We start from the raw sequence: 22,081 nt of genomic DNA, 5'->3' as shown, positions 1-22,081 counted from the left end.
CCAAATCTTTAAGAAATAAAAATAAATAAAGTTCCAGTGTTATTGTTGTTTAAGCAATGAAAAACTTGAGGCCCTAAAACTGTTGAATTATTGCTTGATTATGTTTATGATCATTACTTCTTTACTTACTTTGGGGTCCAGTGGAAACTGTTTTGAAATAAATTTCTCACATGTCACTCTGATCTGTTCACAAAGACTCAACAGAGAAAAAGTGTTGCATTGATTTGAATACAATTTCAGGTAAATTTACAGGTAACTACAGACAATCAATCAGAAGATGTCAAACTCGCAGCCATAAAGTGATCTCTGTGCAGAGAAGAAACAGCACAACAGTGAGCTCTCAACAGCAAAGATAGAGAAGAACAAAAAACTGGAAGCCAAAATTTCTATTTGACTTTAATCAACTCTGCAGTGACTCCATCTCCAGAAAGATAAAGTCCAGCATAGAGCGGCTGAGTGAATGTGGTCTGGACTCTGTGGAGGAGAGTCATGGTTTCAGAGACGCTGTAGAAAGACAGAATACCTGCTCTGTGATCCAGGTACACTCCTACTCTGGAGGACAGAGGACCTGAGAGGACAGTTTGGACTTTGTTGTGCCAAAATAAGTAACTGTTTGTGTCACAATGTAATGTCCAAGATTTGTCATTCCATCCAAATACACATTCATCTGACCACCCTGCTCTGCTGATATTCTTGTATGTGACTGCTACTAAAACTGCTCCCCCTCTCCACTCCACCTCCCAGTAACAACGTCCAGTCAGACTCTCTCTACTCAGGACCTGATAACACCATCCAGTGAATCTGTCTGGATGATCAGAATAAGACTGTTGTTGTTTCATAAATGTTGCTTTTCTGTTCCCCTCAGATAATAACAGACGTGTGTTTGCTGTGTTTGGATCCAGTGTGATTTCATGTGAATATTTTAAGAATCCAGCTCTGGTCTTTGGCTCTGGTGGTGACAGTAAAACATCCTCTTCAGTGACTGTCAGTGAGATGTTTGTCCATTCCTCTCTCAGAATGTCCTGTAGTTTATCTCTGGTCTCTGACACAGCTGCTGTCACATCCTCAAAGTAGCTCAGAGGACGAATATTGATGCTGGATGAGTGTGTAGACTCACTGAGTGCTGACAGTGAGGGGTAGTTGTGTAGAAACTGGTTGTGATCCTCTGTGTGTGAGAGCTGCTCCAGCTCGCCGTCTTTCCTCTTCAGCTCAGCGATCTCCTGCTCCAGCTTCTCCTGAAGCTCTTTGACTCGACTCACTTCAGTTTCCTGCTGGGATCTGACCTGCTGCTTCACATCAGAGCTTCTTTTCTGGATGAGACGGATCAGCTCAGTGAACATCTTCTCACTGTCCTCCACTGCTTTATCAGCAGAGCCATTGATGGCCTCCACCTCCTGTTGAAGCAGCTTCACATCTTTCTCTCGCTCCTGGATTCTCTGCTGGATGTTTAGTCGTCTCACCTCGAGCTCCTTCTGCTTCTCAGTCCTTTCTGCTGCAGCTGGGACTGTTTCATGGCCTTTATGTTCATCCACTGTGCAGAGATAACAGATACTCTGCTGATCAGTACGACAGAAAATCTTCATCACCTCATCATGACAAGAGCAGATGTTCTCCTGGAGCTTCTTGGAGGGGGCCACCAGCTTGTGTTTTGCAAAGGCAGGAGACTCAAAATGAAGCTGAATGTGTTTCTCACAGTAAGAGATCACACACACCAGACAGGACTTGATGGCTTTCAGCTTCCTCCCAGTGCAGACATCACAGGCCACATCTTCAGGTCCAGCATAGCAGTGATCAGCTGGAGCAGCTTGGAGTCCAGTCTTCTTCAGCTGCTCCACTAAAGCTGCTAACATGATGTTTTTCTCCAGGACAGGCCTCGGTGTGAAAGTCTTCCTGCACTGAGGGCAGCTGTGGATTCCCTTCCTGTCCTCTTCATCCCAGAAACTTTTAATACAGTTCATGCAGTAGCTGTGTCCACAGGGAATAGTCACCGGATCCTTCAGTAGATCCAAACAGATGGAACAAGAAATAGTTTCTCGGTCCAGCTGAACTCCTTTCTGTGCCATTTCTCCTCTCAGTTTCTCTTTGGCAGAAACGAAAGCATTCTGACCTCTGATGTCATAACATACTTTTCTGTAGTGAATGGAGCCTGTCGGCTCTGAAACGTTACAACATGTTTGTTATACCCATCTTCAAACTGCAGATCTAAAGGGGAGGGAACAAGGAAATACATTCACAGTGTTTCAGGAAGAAGAGGGAGGAGTTATCAGGCTTTGACACAGTCCAGGAAGTGGAGCAGTTTGACGTAGACGCTGTTTGTTTAACACTTTGAACATGAACAAAGGAGGCGGATCAGTTTTTACATTTATAATATATGAATGACAAGTAAATAAAAAGCTGTCACACTGTCACACCATGGCACATATTATACCATGAATTGTTTTTTATTTCAAAAATGTTCACATTCAGACACAAAAATTATTAAATATTACACAGTTATTAATCCTTCAAATATGAGACATTTGGCTTTCAGACACAGAGCCAGTGTCTTTATCTTTACTGCAAGTATTTTTGTGTTTTACATGGTTGAATATCAAGTTAAATATGCTGCAAAATGTGAACATTTACAGAATAAAAGGTCAGAATGTGTAGAACAGGTTTTTTTTTCACTTATATTGATATTGATATTTTCACAAATATATTGAGAGCTGCAGATTTCCAATTCAAATTTTACTCTTATTTATTATTTTTACTACTTGGAACCACAACTCTGTGACTCCAGCCTCAGATCAGTGAATACAAGTGCTCGTGTCATGATTCGGGGTGTCGGTGGTGTTTTGGGGAATGTTTTCTTACTCAAAGCTCAGGTCCTGCCTCCAGGTGAAGTTCTGGGTCTACATCTGCCTCCACATGCGGCTCATTGTCTGCAATCAGCAATGAAGTTTTATGGTCCACCTCAGAGCTCCAGTATTTTTCAGATTGTCATCTAAACAGTAGTTTTAAATCAGCCTCCATGTTCTGCTTGCTCCAAGTGTTCCTCTGTTTAATTTCACCTTCTGTGTGTCTCCAGTTTCCTGCACCTCCAGATCATTATCCACTCACCTCCACTCTTATCTGGATTCCTTCTGTCACTGGTCCTTCCCTCCAACCAGCTTCCTGCCTGAATCTTACCTGCCAGGAGCCGTCGCTCTGTTTCACCCAACTTCCTGTGGAGAATCTGGAAACCTGCCTGCCTGCTTTCCTGCTCACTGTAACCATCCATCAGTCCAGAAAAGAAGGTCTCCCTCCCTCCAAAACCCAGATTCACCAGCCTGCCAAGGAAGCAACCTTCTTTACTCTCCTTGCAGTACAACTCACCTGCACTGGAAATAATACCGCTCTCCTCTGTTACAGTGGATCCAGCCTCTCAGAAGTTTCCACCTTGTAACACTTTACAGCTCTCTATCTCTCTATTTAATGAAATCAGTTTGAGGTTGAAACAGCCGTGACTTGAGTCTGCTTGTGGGTCCACTTTCACGCTGGCCTCTTGGCCCTGAAAGCTTGACTGCTCCCTCTCAAGTCACAAATTCACACATTGTGAGCACTTCTTAAGAGAGATCTGGTACAAAACTTGTACTTGTAGCTGAAGGGGGACAGGGGGTGGTGAGGGGGTTTGTGTGACTGAATGCAGAGACAATAGGAATGGAGGTCAGCCAATCAGAATATTGATAACTGGTACGTATTGCGGCTCTTTGTGTTCTGTCTTTCTGGGGGTGTCGATCAGAACAAGCAGCAGCCAATCAAATGCAGTCCAGTCATTTATTTAGTTGTCTCAGATATTTACACAGCACAGTAATGAAGGGCACAGTACAGGTTTTACAGTCTTTGTAATCTGTGAGTGTGCACAGGTTTGCTCTGAAGAGGAAATAAACAACAAGAAATAACATTTAGATTCATGTCACGTCTGTAGGTTTATATAACAGTTATAATTACTTAAACTAAAACTCGTACACATATTTCTGTGTTAAACTAAGTAGATCCTAACTCTGACGTTACAGCGTTCACAAAGACAAACACAGTCCAACAGCACCATCTACTGACTACACAGGTTTACAGCAGCGTGATCATGTGACTCTACATTTGCACAAACATGAGTATCAAGCTAGCTGCAAATTGTCTGTATCAGTGTTTCCATTCTGAAAGACGTGGAGAGGTTGTACAAAATAAAACACATATGAAATAAAATAAACTAATAAATCACAACACTTTTAGATTCAAATATTTAATGAATTAAGCAATTCCAGATTCCCAACTTATGAGGACAACATAAAGTCTATTCATCTATTTTAATGACACAGTAAGTATGTTATATTACTGTGAACATTTAGAATCATCAATACTTAAAGACATGATTAAAAACATCATCAAGAAATCACTATTGAACCTCTTATAAATGTAAAAATGCTGCAGATGTTTGCTAAAAATAGATCCACAACGGCTGCATCTGTTTCCTTCCTGGTAATAATTAAAGTAAAAATAATGATGATACAGTTAACAATAAATAAATAACAATAAATGAAACAATAAAAACAAAACAAAAAAACAATAAAAACAGAAGTGCTACTCAAAACATAAACCCGCTTAACAGATGCTGATCAGTACGACAGAAAATCTTCATCACCTCATCATGACGAGAGCAGATGTTCTCTGTGATCCAGGTTCACTCCTACTCTGGAGGACCGAGGACCTGACACATTAGTGTGACTTTTGTTGGAGAAAAAGTGTAATTATTTGTGTCACAACATAGTGACCAAGATTTGTCATTGTATCCAAACACGCATTCATCACGGCTCCCTGCTCTGCTGACAATCTTTTATGCAACTGCTACTTCAACCTCTCTCCACTCCACCTCCCAGTAACAACGTCCAGTCAGACTCTCTCTACTCAGGACCTGATGAAATCCAGTGAATCTGTTTGGATGATCAGAATAAGACTGTTGTTGTTCCATAAATGTTGCTTTTCTGTTCCCCTCAGATAATAACAGATGTCTGTTTGCTGTGTTTGGATCCAGTGTGATTTCACATGAATATTTTAAGAATCCAGCTCTGGTCTTTGGCTCTGGTGGTGACAGTAAAAAATCCACTTCAGTGACTTTCAGCTTCATGGCTTTCAGCTTCCTCCCAGTGCAGACATCACAGGCCACATCTTCAGGTCCAGCATAGCAGTGATCAGCTGGAGCAGCTTGGAGTCCAGTCTTCTTCAGCTGCTCCACTAAAGCTGCTAACATGATGTTTTAAGGACAGGCCTCGGTGTGAAAGTCTTCCTGTGCTGTGGATTCCCTTCCTGTCCCCTGCATCAAAATATATTTTAATACAATTCATGCAGTAGGTGCGTCCACAGCAAATAATCACCGGATGATTCAGTAGATCCAAACAGATCAAACAAGAGAAGATTTCTTCTTCCAGCTGAGCTACTTTTTCTGCCTTTTGTCCTGGCAGTAACAAATGAATGTGTTACTCGGTGTGTGTCTGTGAGTTTCTCTTTTGTCGAAGTGAAACTAAACTTAACAACCTGTGTCTGTGCAGTGAGTGGGGGCTGCCAGCTGTCAGATATATGTGTACAGAGTGTATCTGGTGTGTTTATAGAAGAGTAGGGAAGCGATATCAAGCTTTGACTTATTCCGGGATGTTCTGACTATTGTCAAATTTGTACATGTTTGTTTGGTTAGTGCACTGGCCCTTTAAGAGAAAGGCATTGTCTGTGTGCGGACAGGGGAAGTGTAAAAGACTCAGACAATCGACTGATTAATGTGATCTATGCTGTGAAAGGCTGATAAAAAGGCATTCCCTGTGAGTATGCATTATTGTTTGGCACTTTATGTTGATTAATAGCAGTTACTTAGATGCTGTATTATGTGTGCTAATTTATGGTTGTAGACAGTTGTTTGGTGTTAGCATTAGCACTTGGTCACGCAGCTCCTCAAGTAATTATTTTAATTTGATACTCATATTCACTGTATTTGTTGTTACAGTTTCACACCTGCCATATAAAGCAAAGTCTAAACCCACTCTGGCGTCAGTGGCTTTTGTGTGGAGGTGTTTAACTCCTGGATAGTAGAAAGTGGTTCTACGAGGCCAGTACACGGGAAGAGAAGTGGTTTGAAGACCCTTTAACGTTTTTTAAAAGAACATCCCATCTTTAAAATGTTTGTAGGCTCAGTTTTAGGTGATAAATTTCAATCAGTTCCAATCAGAAAAATAAAAAATCAGTAAAATCATGTGCTTAAAGAAGAGACTGTCTATGAATCAGTCACTGCAGTACCTGAAAATAAATGAGTTCTGCAACCAAAAAAACAATGCAACTAAACACTCAACATAATAACTACTACACTAACACTTATAACTAAACATAACTCCCACTTCTAAATCAACCATCAACATCTACAACTAAGCTAACCAGTGAAACTAACGCAATAGCTTCAAGTGCTCACATTGCACCTGCACTAAACAGCTACAGCAAACCAAACTCAGCGGCATAAAAGAAACATATCACTTCTTTAGCCAAACAACTGGCTTTCTTCTGATTCTTTGTAGCTCTGATGTGTGCGTTAGTGTAATCGGTATAACAGGAAATCGTGCATTGAGAAAGGTTCCCCTTTGCTTGGAGTGCAAAGTGCATTCTGTCCCTTTTCTTCTCCTTCTTCTTCTGTGTTTTGCTAAACAAGAAAGTGAGTCGCTACCTTGTTGTCCCCTGTTAGGGTCTCCCATGGCAAATTGATACCGGGTGAGGGAGCAGAGAAAGAGTGGCTGAAATGGTTCACCGTGTCCATTTCAATTGCTCAAAACGTGAAATTGACACGTATGCAGAAATTACATTACCAGAAAGGTCATGTAAAAGCAAGAAGACGATAGTGAGCAAAACAAAACAAGTAAGCTAGCTGGATAATTTACATGTAAATGTGTTAATAATGACTGTTTAAACGCTTTCTCATGAATATTAAAATGCTGGCTTGAAATCAAATATCTGTCATGATCCTGGGTCTTATGACCCGGTGTTTTGGAGTTTTAGTTCATTTTGATGTTTATAGTGTATGTTTAAGCTCATTAGGTTTCCTTTGTTCATTTGCTTGTTAGTTCCACCTTGTGTTTTCAACCCCTGTGAAGTCTCCGTTGCCCTTCATGTTGTCATGTCTGCGTCTCATTATGTTTCCTGTTTTATTTTGAAGGGGTCCTGTGTTCCTATGTTCAGTGTTTTTAGTTTTACTCTCCCCTTGTGACGTTGTTATGTTCATGTGTTTCAGCTGTTTTCCATGTGTTTTCCATTTCCCTCATATTATCCTCCTGTGTGTATTTAGTCCGTGTGCTTTCAGTCATTCCTTGTCAGGTCGTCTGCTCTTCCACGTCATGACTTCAGGTATCCATGTCAGTTCACCATGTTTAAGGTTTTTTCATGTTTTAGTTTCAGTTCACCCAGTTTAGGTTATTGTTTAGTTTCACCCATGCCCTTTGTTTGTACCTTGTTTCCTAGCCTTAATAAACGGCTTGTTTTTTGTTAATCCACGTCACGTTCTGTTTTTGGTCTGCGTTTGAGTCCTCTATTGCAAACACATACAGTCTGCCTCAGCCAGACTGTGACAATATCTCCCTCTGTTGTTACTGCAGATTACTGTAACTTCTGTCCAGTCCACGGCGGACTGGCATGTCTATTATACATTTTGCCATGATATCGTATTGGTTGAAGTAAACAGTCAAGCCTGATTGGTTTAGTTTTATCACTGTTTTTCTAATGCCCTTTATTTTATCCATTTTTTTTAATTTACTATTATAATAAAGTTAACAACAAAGTTCTTTTTTTATAGAAGTTTCATCCATCATACATTTATGATATTGTTGCTTTGTTGTGCAGGTGTTAGTGACCAAGAAATTAATTTCTTTTTTACTTTTTAACATCAGTTCAGTCAGTGCTCTCAACTGCTTTTGATTAGTTAAAAAGGGCTGTTTGAATAAAGCTTGACTGACAACTGATTATTGTGTGCAACAGACCAAACACAGGAAGAGATGGACTACTTTTTGTAAATCTTGTGTGTGTGTGTGTGTGTGTGTGTGTGTGTGTGTGTGTGTGTGTGTGTGTGTGTGTGTGTGTGTGTGTGTGTGTGTGTGTGTGTCAAAAATGAAAGCACATGATGAGTTTTCAGTTGAGCACAAAAATGGTTTGGAAGCTGAAGATGAACCTGTTTGTTCCTGATTAATGGTTCAGGATTTAGATTGAGGTCATTGTTCCCTCTACATCAACCAGAAGGTTTTTTGGGTCATTTACCCTTTATCTTAATATGTTCTTTTAGTATATGCTACATAAATAAAAGTGACATAGATTCCTTTAGATCTACCATATAAAATAATATTTCTGTAATCAATAAAACATCTATAAACACATATCTAAATGAACATGTTTAACTCTATTAATGTTTTGCTTTCATTTGTAGTGCTGTTGCTCCATTAATGCTGCTGCTGTGGTTCCTCTCTCCTACAGTTTCGGTGCCCATGTAAACTCCACCTCCCAGAGTTTGATTTCATTACACTGATATTTGCAGTTTCAGTAATGAAATGTGCAATAAAATATGCACTTTTTAAAATAATTATTATTATTTTTTAATAGTACATTTTTAAAAAGATAAATATGTTAATGTATTTAAAAATCAAAGATTTATTGCTGATATTTAAAATGGTGATGATGGAAGGGTAATGCATTTTCCTTTCCTTTTAGCTCACAGATTAGCTATTATATTGACAAATGAATTATCTTTGGAATTAACTATGGGATTAGCTCCTATATTAGCTAACAGAGCATGGATATATCATGGATATATTAAGAATATGAAGGGACTCTGCAAGGAAATGTAGAGCTGAACGTCCGAGTGTGTGCCTGTGGGCAGCCTGACCACCTGTTGAAGCTAACATGCTAACATGACTGTCTGATCATCTTTGCTTAAAAATTATTACGTCCCAACAGTATTAGCTAGCTACTGTTTTTAGTAAGCTAATGTGCTCTTCAGAAATAAAGCTTGAAGCAGCTCAAACTGTAAGAAGCAGCACTGAGCCCTGTTATATGCATACATAGTGTTAGAGCAATGACTGCAATCTACAGCCATTAATTTGTGATTAAAATGCTGACAGTAAACATATCAGCGTGATCCCCATCAGGACCAGCTCCTTCATTCAATCATCCTTTTCTGGAAGAACTTCAACATTTCAAGGCCTGAAGTGTCAGACATGACATTTTAAATCGTTATGCATTTGCCATTTTCATTAGTTCAAGTCGAAGGAACTTGGAAGCGTCTGGATGACTGAGAACCTTCACAGACATACATATGTTCAACAACTCATTAAAATAAATATTTGTAGACATGGCAAAGACAACCTGTTGAAAGTCAGACTGAGAATCAGGGGGAAGATTAAATCTGATTTAAGTGACTTTGGACACTGCTGGTCTGCCCTGCTGATGTCAGAGGAGTGGACACTCTTTCAATGATGAGGATCTACAAATGCTGACCAGGGAGGAACGCTGAGTGTTGAGTCAAGGAGGACATTTATGTGAAAAGGGAAAGACGATCGCTGAATCAAGGAGGGGGCCTCTTTCACCTGTGTGAACGCTGAGACTGCAATGATCAAATAATATTGACAATTTATCAATACTGCTAAATCTAGAATTGAATTAATAACTGCTCATAGAGGGTCATCGGATTGTTGGGGTTTCTTTGTATTATCTCAGCGTCTTTACCTTATAATATAAAGCGTGTTGAGGCAACTGTTAAGCTGCATTGATTCATTCACAGACACTCACAATTTTATACTCTTCGTACTGTCTGATATTCATTTGTGTGTGCATATATGATTTAATAAATGCATTTATTTCAAACAGACACACTTTAAAATGAGGAAGAAGGTCCTGAGAATTGTGAAGGTTAGAAAATAGTTGGCACAAGCAATGTTGGGATACCACATTAAACTGAATATTGTCTTACTTTATATACATTTTTTAAATATATTTTTATAATTAGGCAAAATAAAAACAGTAATTGCAAGTTTTATTTATTCAAATAATTATTGAGGAAAATATCCTTGTTGTAAACCAGGGGTGTCAAACTCATTTTAGTTCAGGGGCCACATGGAGAAAAGTCTATTCTCATGTGGGCCGGACTGGTAAAATCATTGTATATATAACTTAAAAACAACTACTTCAGATTATTTTCTTTGTTTTAATAGGATCAACACAAAAAACAAAGCTAGAGCCTGAGGACTGTATGTTCAAAATAGTACAAGCACAACATAGCTATTACTTACAAACCACCTCAGGTTATTTGAAAATTCTGAGGACAACGAACACACAACCACACAGTACCTCAGTGATTTACAGAAGTATATCACAGATCACAGAACTCTATCAGTGTCTCATGCAGCACGTTCAGTGGGGTTGCGGAGTTTATTTGACTCCTGATACTTGGGATCTTTTAACTTTCACCAGCTCATCAATATCAGGCTTCACATCCTGAGTGGCAGCCAACTTCAGGATGTGATTCAAGTGCTTGTGCGTGAGCCTTGAGCGCAGTTTTGTTTTATTTATGCTCATTACAGAGAAAACTTGCTCACAAAGATATGTGGTTCCTAACATGCACAACAGTTTTGCAGCAAGGGCTGTCAAGTTGGGGCAACCTGGCAAGAGATTCTGAGAAAATGTGTTCAAGCCAGCTGCGGCAAATTTGCTCTTCAAATCCGAGTCACACTGCAAGTCTATTATTTCAAGTTGATTGCTGACGGGCAGATCAGAGGGATTCACGGTGAACGGCGAGCAAAAAACTTTGAAGTCTTTCTCCAGTTCACCAAAAATCTGAAATCGTTGCTCAAACTCTAGTAACAGTCCCGTTATTTTATCTTTGAACTGCTTCATGTCTGTCACACTTTGGGTCGTGCACACATTTTCAGACAGGGGAAGTGAGCTGCATCACCACCAGCCAGCTGTGTCTCCACAATGACGGCTTCAACTTGAAAGACCGTATGCTGTCATAATACTGCGTGACAACTTTATTGTGTCCTTGAAGTAAAATGGTAAATGGCCTGTATTTGTAAAGCGCTTTTCTAGTCCCTAAGGACCCCAAAGCGCTTTACACGTTCAGTCATCCACCCATTCACACACTGGTGATGGCAAGCTACATTGTAGCCACAGCCACCCTGGGGCGCACTGACAGAAGCTGTTTGTTCACGTTATTCAGGTGCTCTGTAACATCCACCATAAATGCAAGTTCCTACATCAATTCTGCGGAATGAAATTCTAACACAGGTTTGCCCTTTTCTTCCATGAACTGTTCAATTTCTTCTCGTAAATCAAAGAAACGCCTCAGCACAGCACCTCGGCTCAACCATCTTACCTCAGTGTGGTATGGCAGGCCACAGATGTGGTCTTTCTCTCTGAGAAGATTATCAAACCGACGGTGAGGCTTCTGGATCGGATGAAATGAACAGTTTGGATGACCACCTTCATGACGTTATCCATTTTTAATGACTTGCAACACAAAGCCTCCTGGTGCAAAATACAGTGAAAAGTCCAAAAATCACGTCATGGTGCACCTCACTAAATGGTTTTGATGCTAGTGCAATTTCGTTAGCAATGAGGTAGCTAGCTTTCACTGCAGCGTCACTGATGCCTCGGCTGTGAGTAAACACAGTGCTGTTTTTTCAGACCCGCCAACAGTTCATTCACCTTCTCTCTTCTCCGCTGTCCTTGAAAGTTGTCATATTTGTCAGCATGAAGACTCACATAGCGGCGACAGAGGTTTTATTGTTTCAGCACTGCAACATGCTGGGAACACACCAAACATACAGCTTTCCCATTCACTTCCGTGACCATTTTTCTTGGAACACTCTGCACTCTGCGTCCACTTTTCTCTTTTTTGACAGAGACATATTGGGGCAGTGAGGGTGCCAAAGCACATCAGGTTTAAATTTTGTGGGCAAAACAAAGTAGCTCACAATTGCTATTGCGCCATCCAATGGACGCAAATGGAACAGCAGCTTCTTTTTTGAAAATTTGCAGCTCATTTTTAGACTTTACAAAATCATCTTGTGGGCCGGATTAAACCCGTTTGCGAGCCTGATCCGACCTGCGGGCCGTAAGTTTGACACCCCTGTTATAAACTGAATGTATTCCAGTAAAGTAAATATATTTAAACAGAAACCACAAATATATATTTATATATATTTCATTTTATCTGATTCCATGAAGTATTATTTTGTGATCATTATAAGGTAACTAATAAAAAGTATTCAAATGTGCTAACCTGCAACGCAGTGAGTGTGTTACTTCACTGCGTTGGCTGTAGCTCAGGTGGTAGAGCGGGTCACCTACCTCCAGTCTACATGCCAAATATCCTTGGGCAAGATACTAACCCCATGTTTGCCTACTGGTGGTGGTCAGAGGGCCCGGTGGCACCAGTGTCGGGCAGTCTCGCCTCTGTCAGTGCGCCCCAGGGCAGCTGTGACTACAATGTAACTTGACGTCAACAGTGTGTGAATGAGTGGATGATTGAATGTAGTGTAAAGCTCTTTGGGGTCCTTAAGGACTAAGTAAAGCGCTATACAAATACAGGCCATTTAGCATTAAAACGAGTACAAACTAAAATGTATCGTCTTCCTTGTTGTTGTAAGGTAATATTGAGCTTTTGGCTCAATGATATTTTTAGCTTTTCAGGTTAATTTCTCATATTTAATCGTGCCATAAATGATTATGTTTAAGTTTTCTGTTCATTCAAAATAACAAACTACTGTCCTCTACTGTTCTCAGAGAGTCACCTATAAACTGTCCATGCATAACTTTTGACACACCGTGTGTGTGTGTGTGTGTGTGTGTCTTTCTGTCTGTTTGGAAAGAAAAGCCTTCAAACACTGTTATTATTATAACATGAACACATACAAATAAAAAAAACCTTTTCCTCTGGTGGACAAACTCTGTAACTACAACATGTTTCTAAAAGGCTTCAAGCCTACTTTGATATTTTTGCAGTTCCTCATTATGTCTGTTTGGAGATGTTGTGATGAGTGAATGAAGTCAGACTGTAGATTTTCTTTCTTCTAGCTGTACTGACTGACCTTTGACCTCATGTGTTGATGACTCTTCACCTCTGTCTCCTCTCACAGGGAGAAGATGATCTGCAGGATCCTGCTGCTCATCATCCTCACCTCATGTGTCTCTGGTTAGTTTACAGCTTCACTTTATGAACTCCAAATAAAACTCAACAACAGATTTGTTCCAGTTCTCAGTGTGTCTGCTCCTCTCTTTCCCTCTCTGTCTCCTCAACAGGATCATTTGTAGTCAATGTGACACAGACCTGCTATCAGGCAGAGGAGAACCACAACAAAAGGAAGAATATTAATGTATTTCTTTATAAATCACCATATTCTTTTGATGTTGCATTTTGAAATTATATATTAAATACTTATAATAAATGGCACAGTTGGCCAAATGGTGCCAAGTGTAAAATGGATTTAAAGAATTTCTTGAATGCGAACCAGTTTGTAATGTCTGACAAGGAAAACACATATCATGTCTGTCAGCGAGGGCAGCAGTCTAAACACAGATACCCAGAGATAATGTTTTTCTCTACATGATACCATATAAAATATAAAATTAAAAATATCTGATCAAATCATTTCATGCAGGAATCTTACAAAATGAATTTATAAGCAACAACAACCTCTCACCAGCTTGGAAGATCAAATAAATTACATTGAAGGTAAAAATAAACAGTTCTGTTGTCTCCTTCCTGGTGGTTTGGGAGTTGTTTTTGTCACGGACCCGGTTCCAGGGACTCAGGGTTATTATTATTATTATTGTTATGGTTGTTGTTTGAGGGTTGTGTCTTCTGCACTGCTGCTGTCCTGTGTTTGTGTACTGTCAGGTGTGTATGGGTGTGTGCGTGTGTGAGGGTGTGGTAGTGGCAGGCACCTTCAGGCCTGGTGGGTGTGGCCCTGCCAGCTGACCGGTCACACCCAGGAATCTCCACACACACCTGGTGCCGATGAAGCCTCGTCAGAGGAGCTTCAAAACAGTGTGGCTGAGAGCTCCTCGACGCTGGATCGTTGAGTGACTTCCCGTCAGTCTCAGTTTAATGTGCAAGGTTCGTGCAAGTCTGCCGTTGGGTTTTGTACTCATGGCTGCCTTTTGTATGCGTGTTTCCCCAGGAGGAATTGTGGCGACCAGGAGGCAGCACACGGACAGTACACAGGGAACGGAGACAGAGCATAGAGCACGGGATAAGGGAGAAGACACGGAACGGGAGTTGGGATCGCACTGGGGATTTATTGTTGTTTGGATTTACACCACTGTAAATAAACGCACTGCCTTCGTCATCAAGTCCTGCATTTTGGGTACTTATTCCTCTCATCCCCACGGTCTGCAGACCGTGACAGTTTTGGACTTCTGAAATGTACCAGTTATTAAAGTAGGTACAAGCTGCCAGTTATGTTCGCTCTTAGACTGTTTGTGAACTCAAGAAAAGCGTTCACAAAACCTCTCTTTAGGCTGGAGTGAGTTTGTCTTACTGTCACTAACTCTCACTAACTCACTGTCAGACTGAGTTTGAAAACAACTTTTTCCAAAATGATGGACATATAAGAGAGTTTAGAAGTTGGCCTGTAGTTAGAAATCACATTTGGATCAAGATTTTTCTTTTTATTAATTGGTTGCACAACAGTATGTTTGAAAGCAGCTAGTACACAATCTGATGACAAGGAAGCGTTTAATAAAAGTAGAATACTAGGTCCAATGACAAGAAGAGATTCCTTGAAAAGGCAAGAAGGAAGAATACACTGAGCAGAATTAGGAGGTCCTAAGTGATAGTTTACTTCCTTTAACGGTGCGTTCACACCGAACGCGATAGAGGCGGCCAGAGCGTCAGGTTTACATGTAAAGTCAATGGAAAAGCGCGATGACACGCGATTGCGCGTCCGGCGAAAATTCGGAAGCAGATTTGCGTCGCGAAAACGCCAAAACGCCTGAAACGCGCGTCAGTGTAGCGCGTGGGGCGCGTTTGACTCGCGAAGAAAACCACGCGCGTGAGTTTCTGTGTTGCATTTTGTGCATACACGTGTTTCGCCTCTACCGCTCGAGTTGGAAAATCTGAACTCCGGCGTCAATTCGCGCCGCGACAACCAATCAGGAGGCTGGTGACGTGGCTCTGACCTAGGTACTGACGCGTACTGTCCCGCTATTTTCCCACTGATGTACAAATACCTTTCCGCTAACAAGATAATGTGTTTATTCAGAGGACATCTGCAGGAGAAAGTGGAAGAGCCTCAGGGACACATATAATAAGGAGAAGAGGACAGAGAAGGAGAAGAGGAGTGGGTCTGCAGCGGGATCGGGGAAGAGATGGAAGTTCTTCGCGGTCATGGGGTTTCTGGACCCCTTCCTCACCCCGCGGGAGACTAGTGGCAATATGGTGCGGACCGTGGAGAACTTCCCCCCCGAGGACCAGGGACAGCCCGGAGAGGCAGGAGGGGAGTGTCAGTCAGAAGGACAAGGTTTACAGTGAATTAATGTAGGCAGTTAATTTATGCGTGTTGTCATATAGGAATATATTTTGGTTATTAATAAAACAGTATACAGTGGTCCCGCTGTTCACCCGTCACATTTCGCTGATTTTTGTTATTGCACCGTACAGCTTTCAACAATGCGCACTGCATTCTGCAGCCTGATTGACAAATCTGCTCCGTGTCGTGTCTCCTGCGCTTGCCAAACTTATCATGTTTGGTTTTGATAACCATCACGTCCAATAGAAAAAACAGCACAAAAACACTCATAACTATGACCCTCATTCGAGATACACACCTGCACCGCGAGGGAAAAAGGCGCCGCGAAAGTGGCGCGCAGAGCGGAGAAAAAGCACGCATAATAAAACTTCCTCCCACATTCCTCCCACATTTCCGGTTCACGCGCGTCAAAATATGCAATTTTGACGCGCGATGGATTTTTCTTGGACACGCGTTGAGGTGCGAATGTGCACGCGTCAAATTAGGGGCGTTTGGGGTGTTTTCGCGCGCGCCTTTCGCGTTCGGTGTGAACACACCGTAAGACAGAAAAAGTCACAGGCTCAAACTGCTGAAAAACAGTAGAGCACTTACGTCTAACACTCCCTGTGAATGTTGAGACCTTAAAGCTGAGATTTTTTCAATTAAGTGTTTCAAAAAGTTTTCACAAAGTGCAAAGGAAGCCTCCATAGCAACAGTGGCACAGGGGTTAATCACAGAGTTAAAAATATTAAAAAGAACTCGGCACCTTGTGTGCCAACCACATTATAACACACCCATAATGCAACTTATTGCACAATACTCTTGTATGTATGAGATCCCCAAGTTGGTTATTTTACACACGGTTCCATACAATCTGAATATAAGAGAGAAACCATACAAAGAACCAATAAGCTCCATTATTATTATCATTATCATTATTATAGAAGCCTCTGTCTGTGGACATGGATCAGTTGACTCTAATTAAAAGTTGTGGACAAAGTAATTGAAACAGACCAATCAGCAGACACAGACTGATAACCGGCTGAAGGCTGTTTGTGGGTCTCATTTTGATTCTGAGTGAAGCTAAAACATTGATTTGACTGTGGAATTAATTTTTAATGTTGCTCAAAGTATTATTATAGCTCAGACAAATATAAGGTGTAAAAAATATAAACACTGTGACGTGATGACAGTATGAGGACTTTCATCTAGTACAGACCATCATACTGTCTCTCTCCAGGTACATATTATATGCATTTAGTGACAGCAGTAAAAGAAAGAGGTAATCGTAAAAGCGCTCCTACCTTGTGACTGAAAACCTTTCTGCAACACTTTCATGATATGAGGTAATAAGACACAGTTTCTTCAGCACCAACAGCCACTCTGATGCCACTCGGGAACATATCGGCCACTCTGCCTGCTGTGTAAAGTCAAACGGCTCCGGAGGTCCAAATTTAGCCATCTCTTCCTCAGCGTGAAGTTCTTAATTCTGACACCATGTATTGAACTGTAGCAGCAGTGTACGTGGCTACATCAATGCTCAGTAACAAACACACATAGGTGAAAATTTAGAGACTGCATCCTCCTCAGGCCACAAATGGCAGAAAAATGCGTCTCTTTTTTCCCAGAAATTGAAGGATGGGTTGAGTGTATCCTTCGTGAATAAATGAATTCTTAATTTGTATAATTTAATGAAGTTTACTGAAGGCAAAGCCGGAGCTAAGGCTAAGACCCGCTCATCCCATGCAGGGCTTCAGTTCCCCAAGGAAAAAAAAAGCAGGATAAGTGTTGACAAGAAGCTATCAGCTCTCTCAGTTAACTCAGGGTTTTTCCAGAGCGTTCTTGTGAAAGTGTTGGCAGCATCAAACTAATCTAACTGTCATCTATGAATCTAATTCACGGGTCATATCTGTTCTCCCACAGAAAATGAACCTTATTACTGCCAACTCTTCCAGAGATGTGAAAATCGACAATACAGAGATCATTAAAATCTACCAGTCAAACACAACACTGTTGTAAAAAGGAAGATGAGAGACGGGCGCTTGAGTTTGTGCAAATCAAAGTGGAATGAATGTGATTGGCTGAACAGGTGTTCTTGCTGTGTGTTCTGTGTTATCCATCAGCATCAAAGAGACTCAGCAGCAGATTAAAATGAAACAGAACAGCATTTATATATTAGAATAAATCACCAAATGAATACTTTTGCCCATGTTCCTGTGGAAATGCAGCACACTGTTTGCTCTCCCTCTCTCTTTCTCTCTTCAGTCTAAGTTCAGTCTAATATGTGCGCTCCAGTGAGACATATTAGACTTCAGTAAAACTATGCAGTTACCTAATTATGCCTAGTGTTTAATCTCCACTCAGAGCTAAAACTCAGCGAAGTTTTAAAGCTGTGTGCTGGTGACGGTAAACTGTGACTATCACCAGGTTACATGGGCGCTACAGAAACACAGAGACACGAAACCAGGTGGAATTGTTATTCAAATGATTTCATTGTTGGCTGAAGATAATACTGATACTAACACATCCATATCTGCCACACAGAGCTCTACATTTACTGCTCATTTAGAACAAATGACAGTCTCAGCAAACGAGGACACAATCACACAGTCCACTGTCTTTGTTAGATGCGCGCCTGTTTCAGCAAAATTCATAAATTCCCTCCAACACAACGTCCGGCCCACTGTGCGGCTCCACCAATGAGCTCCGAGGGCCTGCGCAGTGGTATTAGCATACAGCCTGTATAAAAAGCGCTGCTCGCAGTCACGGAGCTCATTCGTCGAGTATCGAGGAGAGAAAATGCCTGAACCCGCAAAGTCCGCGCCCAAGAAGGGCTCCAAGAAAGCCGTGACCAAGACCGCCGGCAAGGGCGGCAAGAAGAAGAGAAAGACCAGGAAGGAGAGCTACGCCATCTACGTGTACAAGGTGCTGAAGCAGGTGCACCCCGACACCGGGATCTCCTCCAAAGCCATGAGCATCATGAACTCGTTTGTCAACGACATCTTCGAGCGCATCGCTGCTGAGGCATCTCGCCTGGCCCACTACAACAAACGCTCCACCATCACCTCCAGGGAGATCCAGACCGCAGTGCGCCTGCTCCTCCCCGGTGAGTTGGCCAAGCACGCCGTGTCTGAGGGCACCAAGGCCGTCACAAAGTACACCAGCTCCAAATAAACGGACTGGCCGTCAGACGTCAACATAACGGCTCTTTTCAGAGCCACACACTAAACTAACGAGCATAATTCCTACAGTCAATCATCCTACTTACTGTGTCGTCAGCTACTAGAATCGCGGATGTGCACCTTGGTGTCACTGGGTGATATTAATCCGCTGTACTGAACCCAGCCTACAGAAATGTGTTCCTGCTTTTTACGTTGTGCAAAGACAAACTCACTACAAACATACAATTAATGTGACTTTGTATTTGACACTTGGTTTTAGTTCCAAGTAGAATTGTTCTTTAATTCCTGATATGCAAAGTTCAGTTAGTCATTAGATTAAAATGCTTTGGTGCAGAAAACTAGTATCAACATTCATGTTGCAGCTTTTTATTGCACAGTCGTGTCTGTATAGTTTTAGTAGTCTGTATTGTTGCAGTTTCTCCATACATACATTCATGTGGTCCTGTCTGTTATATGCAGCACTATGCTCTTGCTTCACTGTGTACTGTACTGCATCGGTCCCCAACCTTTTTTGCATCACGGACCGGTTTATGCCCGACAATATTTTCACGGACCGGCCTTTAAGGTGTCGCAGATAAATACAAACTAGTACTGAAAAAGATTTATTCATAACACACGTGAAAAGACCCAGGAAATCCGAGTTAACGATAAAAACGATAACACGCTGAAAACCGATTTAAAAACCCTGAAAAACATACATTTCACATCTGAGCCTCAACTCTCGCGGCCCGGTACCGGTCTGAGGCCCGGGGGTTGGGGACCGCTGCTGTACTGCACATAGTTGAAATGACAAACCCACCTGACTTGATGTGCACTTTAACACACAACTAGACTAACTAGGATACAAAGGGCTCGTTTGTTGGACTATTAGAGGGCAAAAATTGGCAAATTAGATGCCAAAATGTATATAAAGAAAAATATGAATTGGTATCTTTTTTTTTGTGTTTTTTCCTCACTTGTGGTGCCCCTGGATGGATGACACTGTAGGAATTTGCCTATACTGCCTATGCCACAGGCAGGCCCTGCTGTGTCCTTCACATCCAGCTTTCCTAGCAATGCCCAGAGGAATTTCCATCAAAGCTTTCTTCAATCTAATTTGGTGGCTCCGTGGCCACCTTTCTATCTGCCTTTATATAATGCAACTATTGTAGTAAGTGCTGTACAGGAGGCAGGAATGATTTCCTGTGGTGGTCAGAGGGGAATTTTGGTTCTCAGTCTCTCACTAAACCCACTCCTGTGACTGGTCAGCACGTGATGGAGTGGGTCAGAGCTGTTGTGCAGCATTTTACTTATCTTGCACAAAAAATTGTGGTCACATATTTTTCAGTAGGTGGGAGAATTACAGAATCCTCCAGAAAGAGGAGCAGAGACATACTGGGCATAATTAAAAATACTATACTAGATTAAACTGAGGTCACTATCCAGGACACGAGATAAGCTTTATTAGTGCCAGAGCTGGGAAATGCACCGACATGGGCAGAGCAGGATAAAATAAATAGCAAATAATAACAACAAAAATATTATATTACAATAATAATGATGAAATTTCCCCTTGTGGGATTAAAGGTATATCAAATCAAATCAAATCAAATAATAAATCAAATAGATACAAGGATAAAATGTTCGACTAGTAGTGACAAAAAGAGTGATTAACAGTGAGATGGTGGATGTTTTTAGCAGGTATTGAGTATTACACATTGAGATACTTAGTGATCAGTTTGTGGATGTGTGTATTCACGTGTTCATTGACTGCTGTTGTTTATTGTAGAGTCAGTAACTGTAGAAGGAAACAGAGTCAATGCAGACTAAGAGATCAGAGCCAAAGTGTGGAAGCGAGCTGCTGTGAGGTCACTAATGAAGCTTCTGATGTGCAACAATGTGAGTGAAACTGTGCTTTGGTTAGAAGTGAGCAGCTGTCACAGAAGTGTCGCTGCTCCGTGGGCCTCCAGCAGCATCGGTGTGTTTGCTGGGAGCTCGCGGCGTCACTTTGTCCCACAGCTGCGCTCACCAGATGCTGCTTTTAACTCGGAGTGCGTGAACAAACATGTGTATCACCTGGAAAAGGCTTTTTACGGAGCTCTGCTGCGGCTCCATCGGTTTTAGCAGAGAAAAGAGTGCAAGAAGCCGCCGAGCAGCGCTGAGCTCCGCACAGAGTCGCTGAGCTTTGGGAGCTCCACGAACCGAGAGCAGGGAGCACGAGAGCCCGACACGAGGCCTGCACGACGAGACACAAGCCCGCTGTGGACTGCTCCACTGTCGGCCTGCAGTGCTGCTCACACACTCACTTTGAGCTCTTTGATCCCGAGACACGAAACACAAAATGAAGCATTGCGGGGCACACGCGAGAGCTGCGCGCGCTGCCTTCACTCTCCACGGTTCTCATGGTGCGTTTAAGTGCAGCGTGGCGCTTCCGACTTGCCATCACTGTACCGTGAATCTCGCTGAATCTCGATCAGACTCGAAAGAAGAAAAATGTCCGAGGAAGCTCCCGCACCTGCTCCCGCCCCGGCCAAGGCGGCCAAGAAGAAGAAGACGACGGCTTCCAAGCCCAAGAAGGTCGGCCCCAGCGTGGGCGAGCTGATTGTGAAAGCCGTGGCCGCTTCCAAGGAGCGCAGCGGCGTGTCCGCAGCCGCTCTCAAGAAGGCTCTGGCTGCCGGAGGCTACGATGTGGACAAGAACAAGGCCCGCGTCAAGACCGCCATCAAGAGCCTGGTGGCGAAGGGCACACTGGTGCAGACCAAGGGCACCGGGGCCTCCGGATCCTTCAAGATGAACAAGAAGGCTACTGACAGCAAAGCCAAGAAGCCCGCAAAGAAAGCAGCTCCTAAAGCCAAGAAGCCCGCCGCTGCCAAAGCCAAGAAACCGGCAGCAGCCGCTAAGAAGTCGCCCAAAAAGGCAGCAGCAGCCAAGAAGCCCGCCCAAGAAGGCCAAGAAGCCCGCGGCGACGGCCAAGAAAGCGCCCAAAAGCCCCAAGAAGGCGGCCAAGAGCCCCAAGAAGGTGCTGAAGAAGGTTCCCGCAGCAAAGAAGTCCCCCGCCAAGAAGGCCGCCAAGCCCAAAGTCAAGAAGGCAGCCACAGCAGCCAAGAAGAAGTGAGCTGCCACCACTCTCACACTCAACAACGGCTCTTCTCAGAGCCACCACAGCAACACACAAGAGCTCCTTCCTCACACTCACTCACCACTCTGTTATTCACAATAGTGTCATTATTGTTAAAGCACACTTTTCCTCATTACATTTACAACTTTTATTAGTATCATGATGCACATTAGTGCTGTCTGCAGAAGTCAAAAACAACACAAATAGTAACAATTCATTCTTTACAATCATACCTTTATAGTACAAGACATCACACCACTTCTTGT

General features: G+C 42.3%; 2 protein-coding genes, 1 long non-coding RNA gene and 1 pseudogene across 3 annotated transcripts; 3 read left to right on the top strand and 1 right to left on the bottom strand.

Annotated features, from left to right (window-relative positions):
* Positions 1-209: 209 nt before the first annotated feature.
* On the bottom strand, positions 210-2,342 carry LOC120439465 (tripartite motif-containing protein 16-like). Its single transcript, XM_039610479.1, has one exon. The coding sequence runs from the start codon at positions 2,061-2,063 to the stop codon at positions 387-389; it is 1,677 nt and encodes a 558-aa protein (XP_039466413.1). The 5' UTR covers positions 2,064-2,342; the 3' UTR covers positions 210-386.
* A 3,242-nt stretch (positions 2,343-5,584) lies between these two features.
* Positions 5,585-14,379, top strand: LOC120439499. Its single transcript, XR_005612666.1, has 4 exons — positions 5,585-5,825; positions 13,164-13,219; positions 13,327-14,119; positions 14,208-14,379. It is a non-coding gene; the product is annotated as an uncharacterized LOC120439499 (long non-coding RNA).
* Positions 14,380-18,320: 3,941 nt separating this feature from the next.
* On the top strand, positions 18,321-18,725 carry LOC120439489 (histone H2B 1/2). The gene has a single exon (XM_039610544.1). It carries the CDS (start codon positions 18,336-18,338, stop codon positions 18,708-18,710), a length of 375 nt encoding a protein of 124 aa, XP_039466478.1. The 5' UTR covers positions 18,321-18,335; the 3' UTR covers positions 18,711-18,725.
* A 2,436-nt stretch (positions 18,726-21,161) lies between these two features.
* On the top strand, positions 21,162-21,901 carry LOC120439477 (annotated as a pseudogene).
* The last annotated feature ends 180 nt before the right edge of the window (positions 21,902-22,081 follow it).

This window comes from Oreochromis aureus, linkage group 3 (assembly GCF_013358895.1).
Source record: "Oreochromis aureus strain Israel breed Guangdong linkage group 3, ZZ_aureus, whole genome shotgun sequence".
Taxonomy (NCBI): domain Eukaryota; kingdom Metazoa; phylum Chordata; class Actinopteri; order Cichliformes; family Cichlidae; genus Oreochromis; species Oreochromis aureus.
Note: the sequence above shows the minus strand (reverse complement) of the source record. Positions and strands in the feature narration are given on the sequence as shown.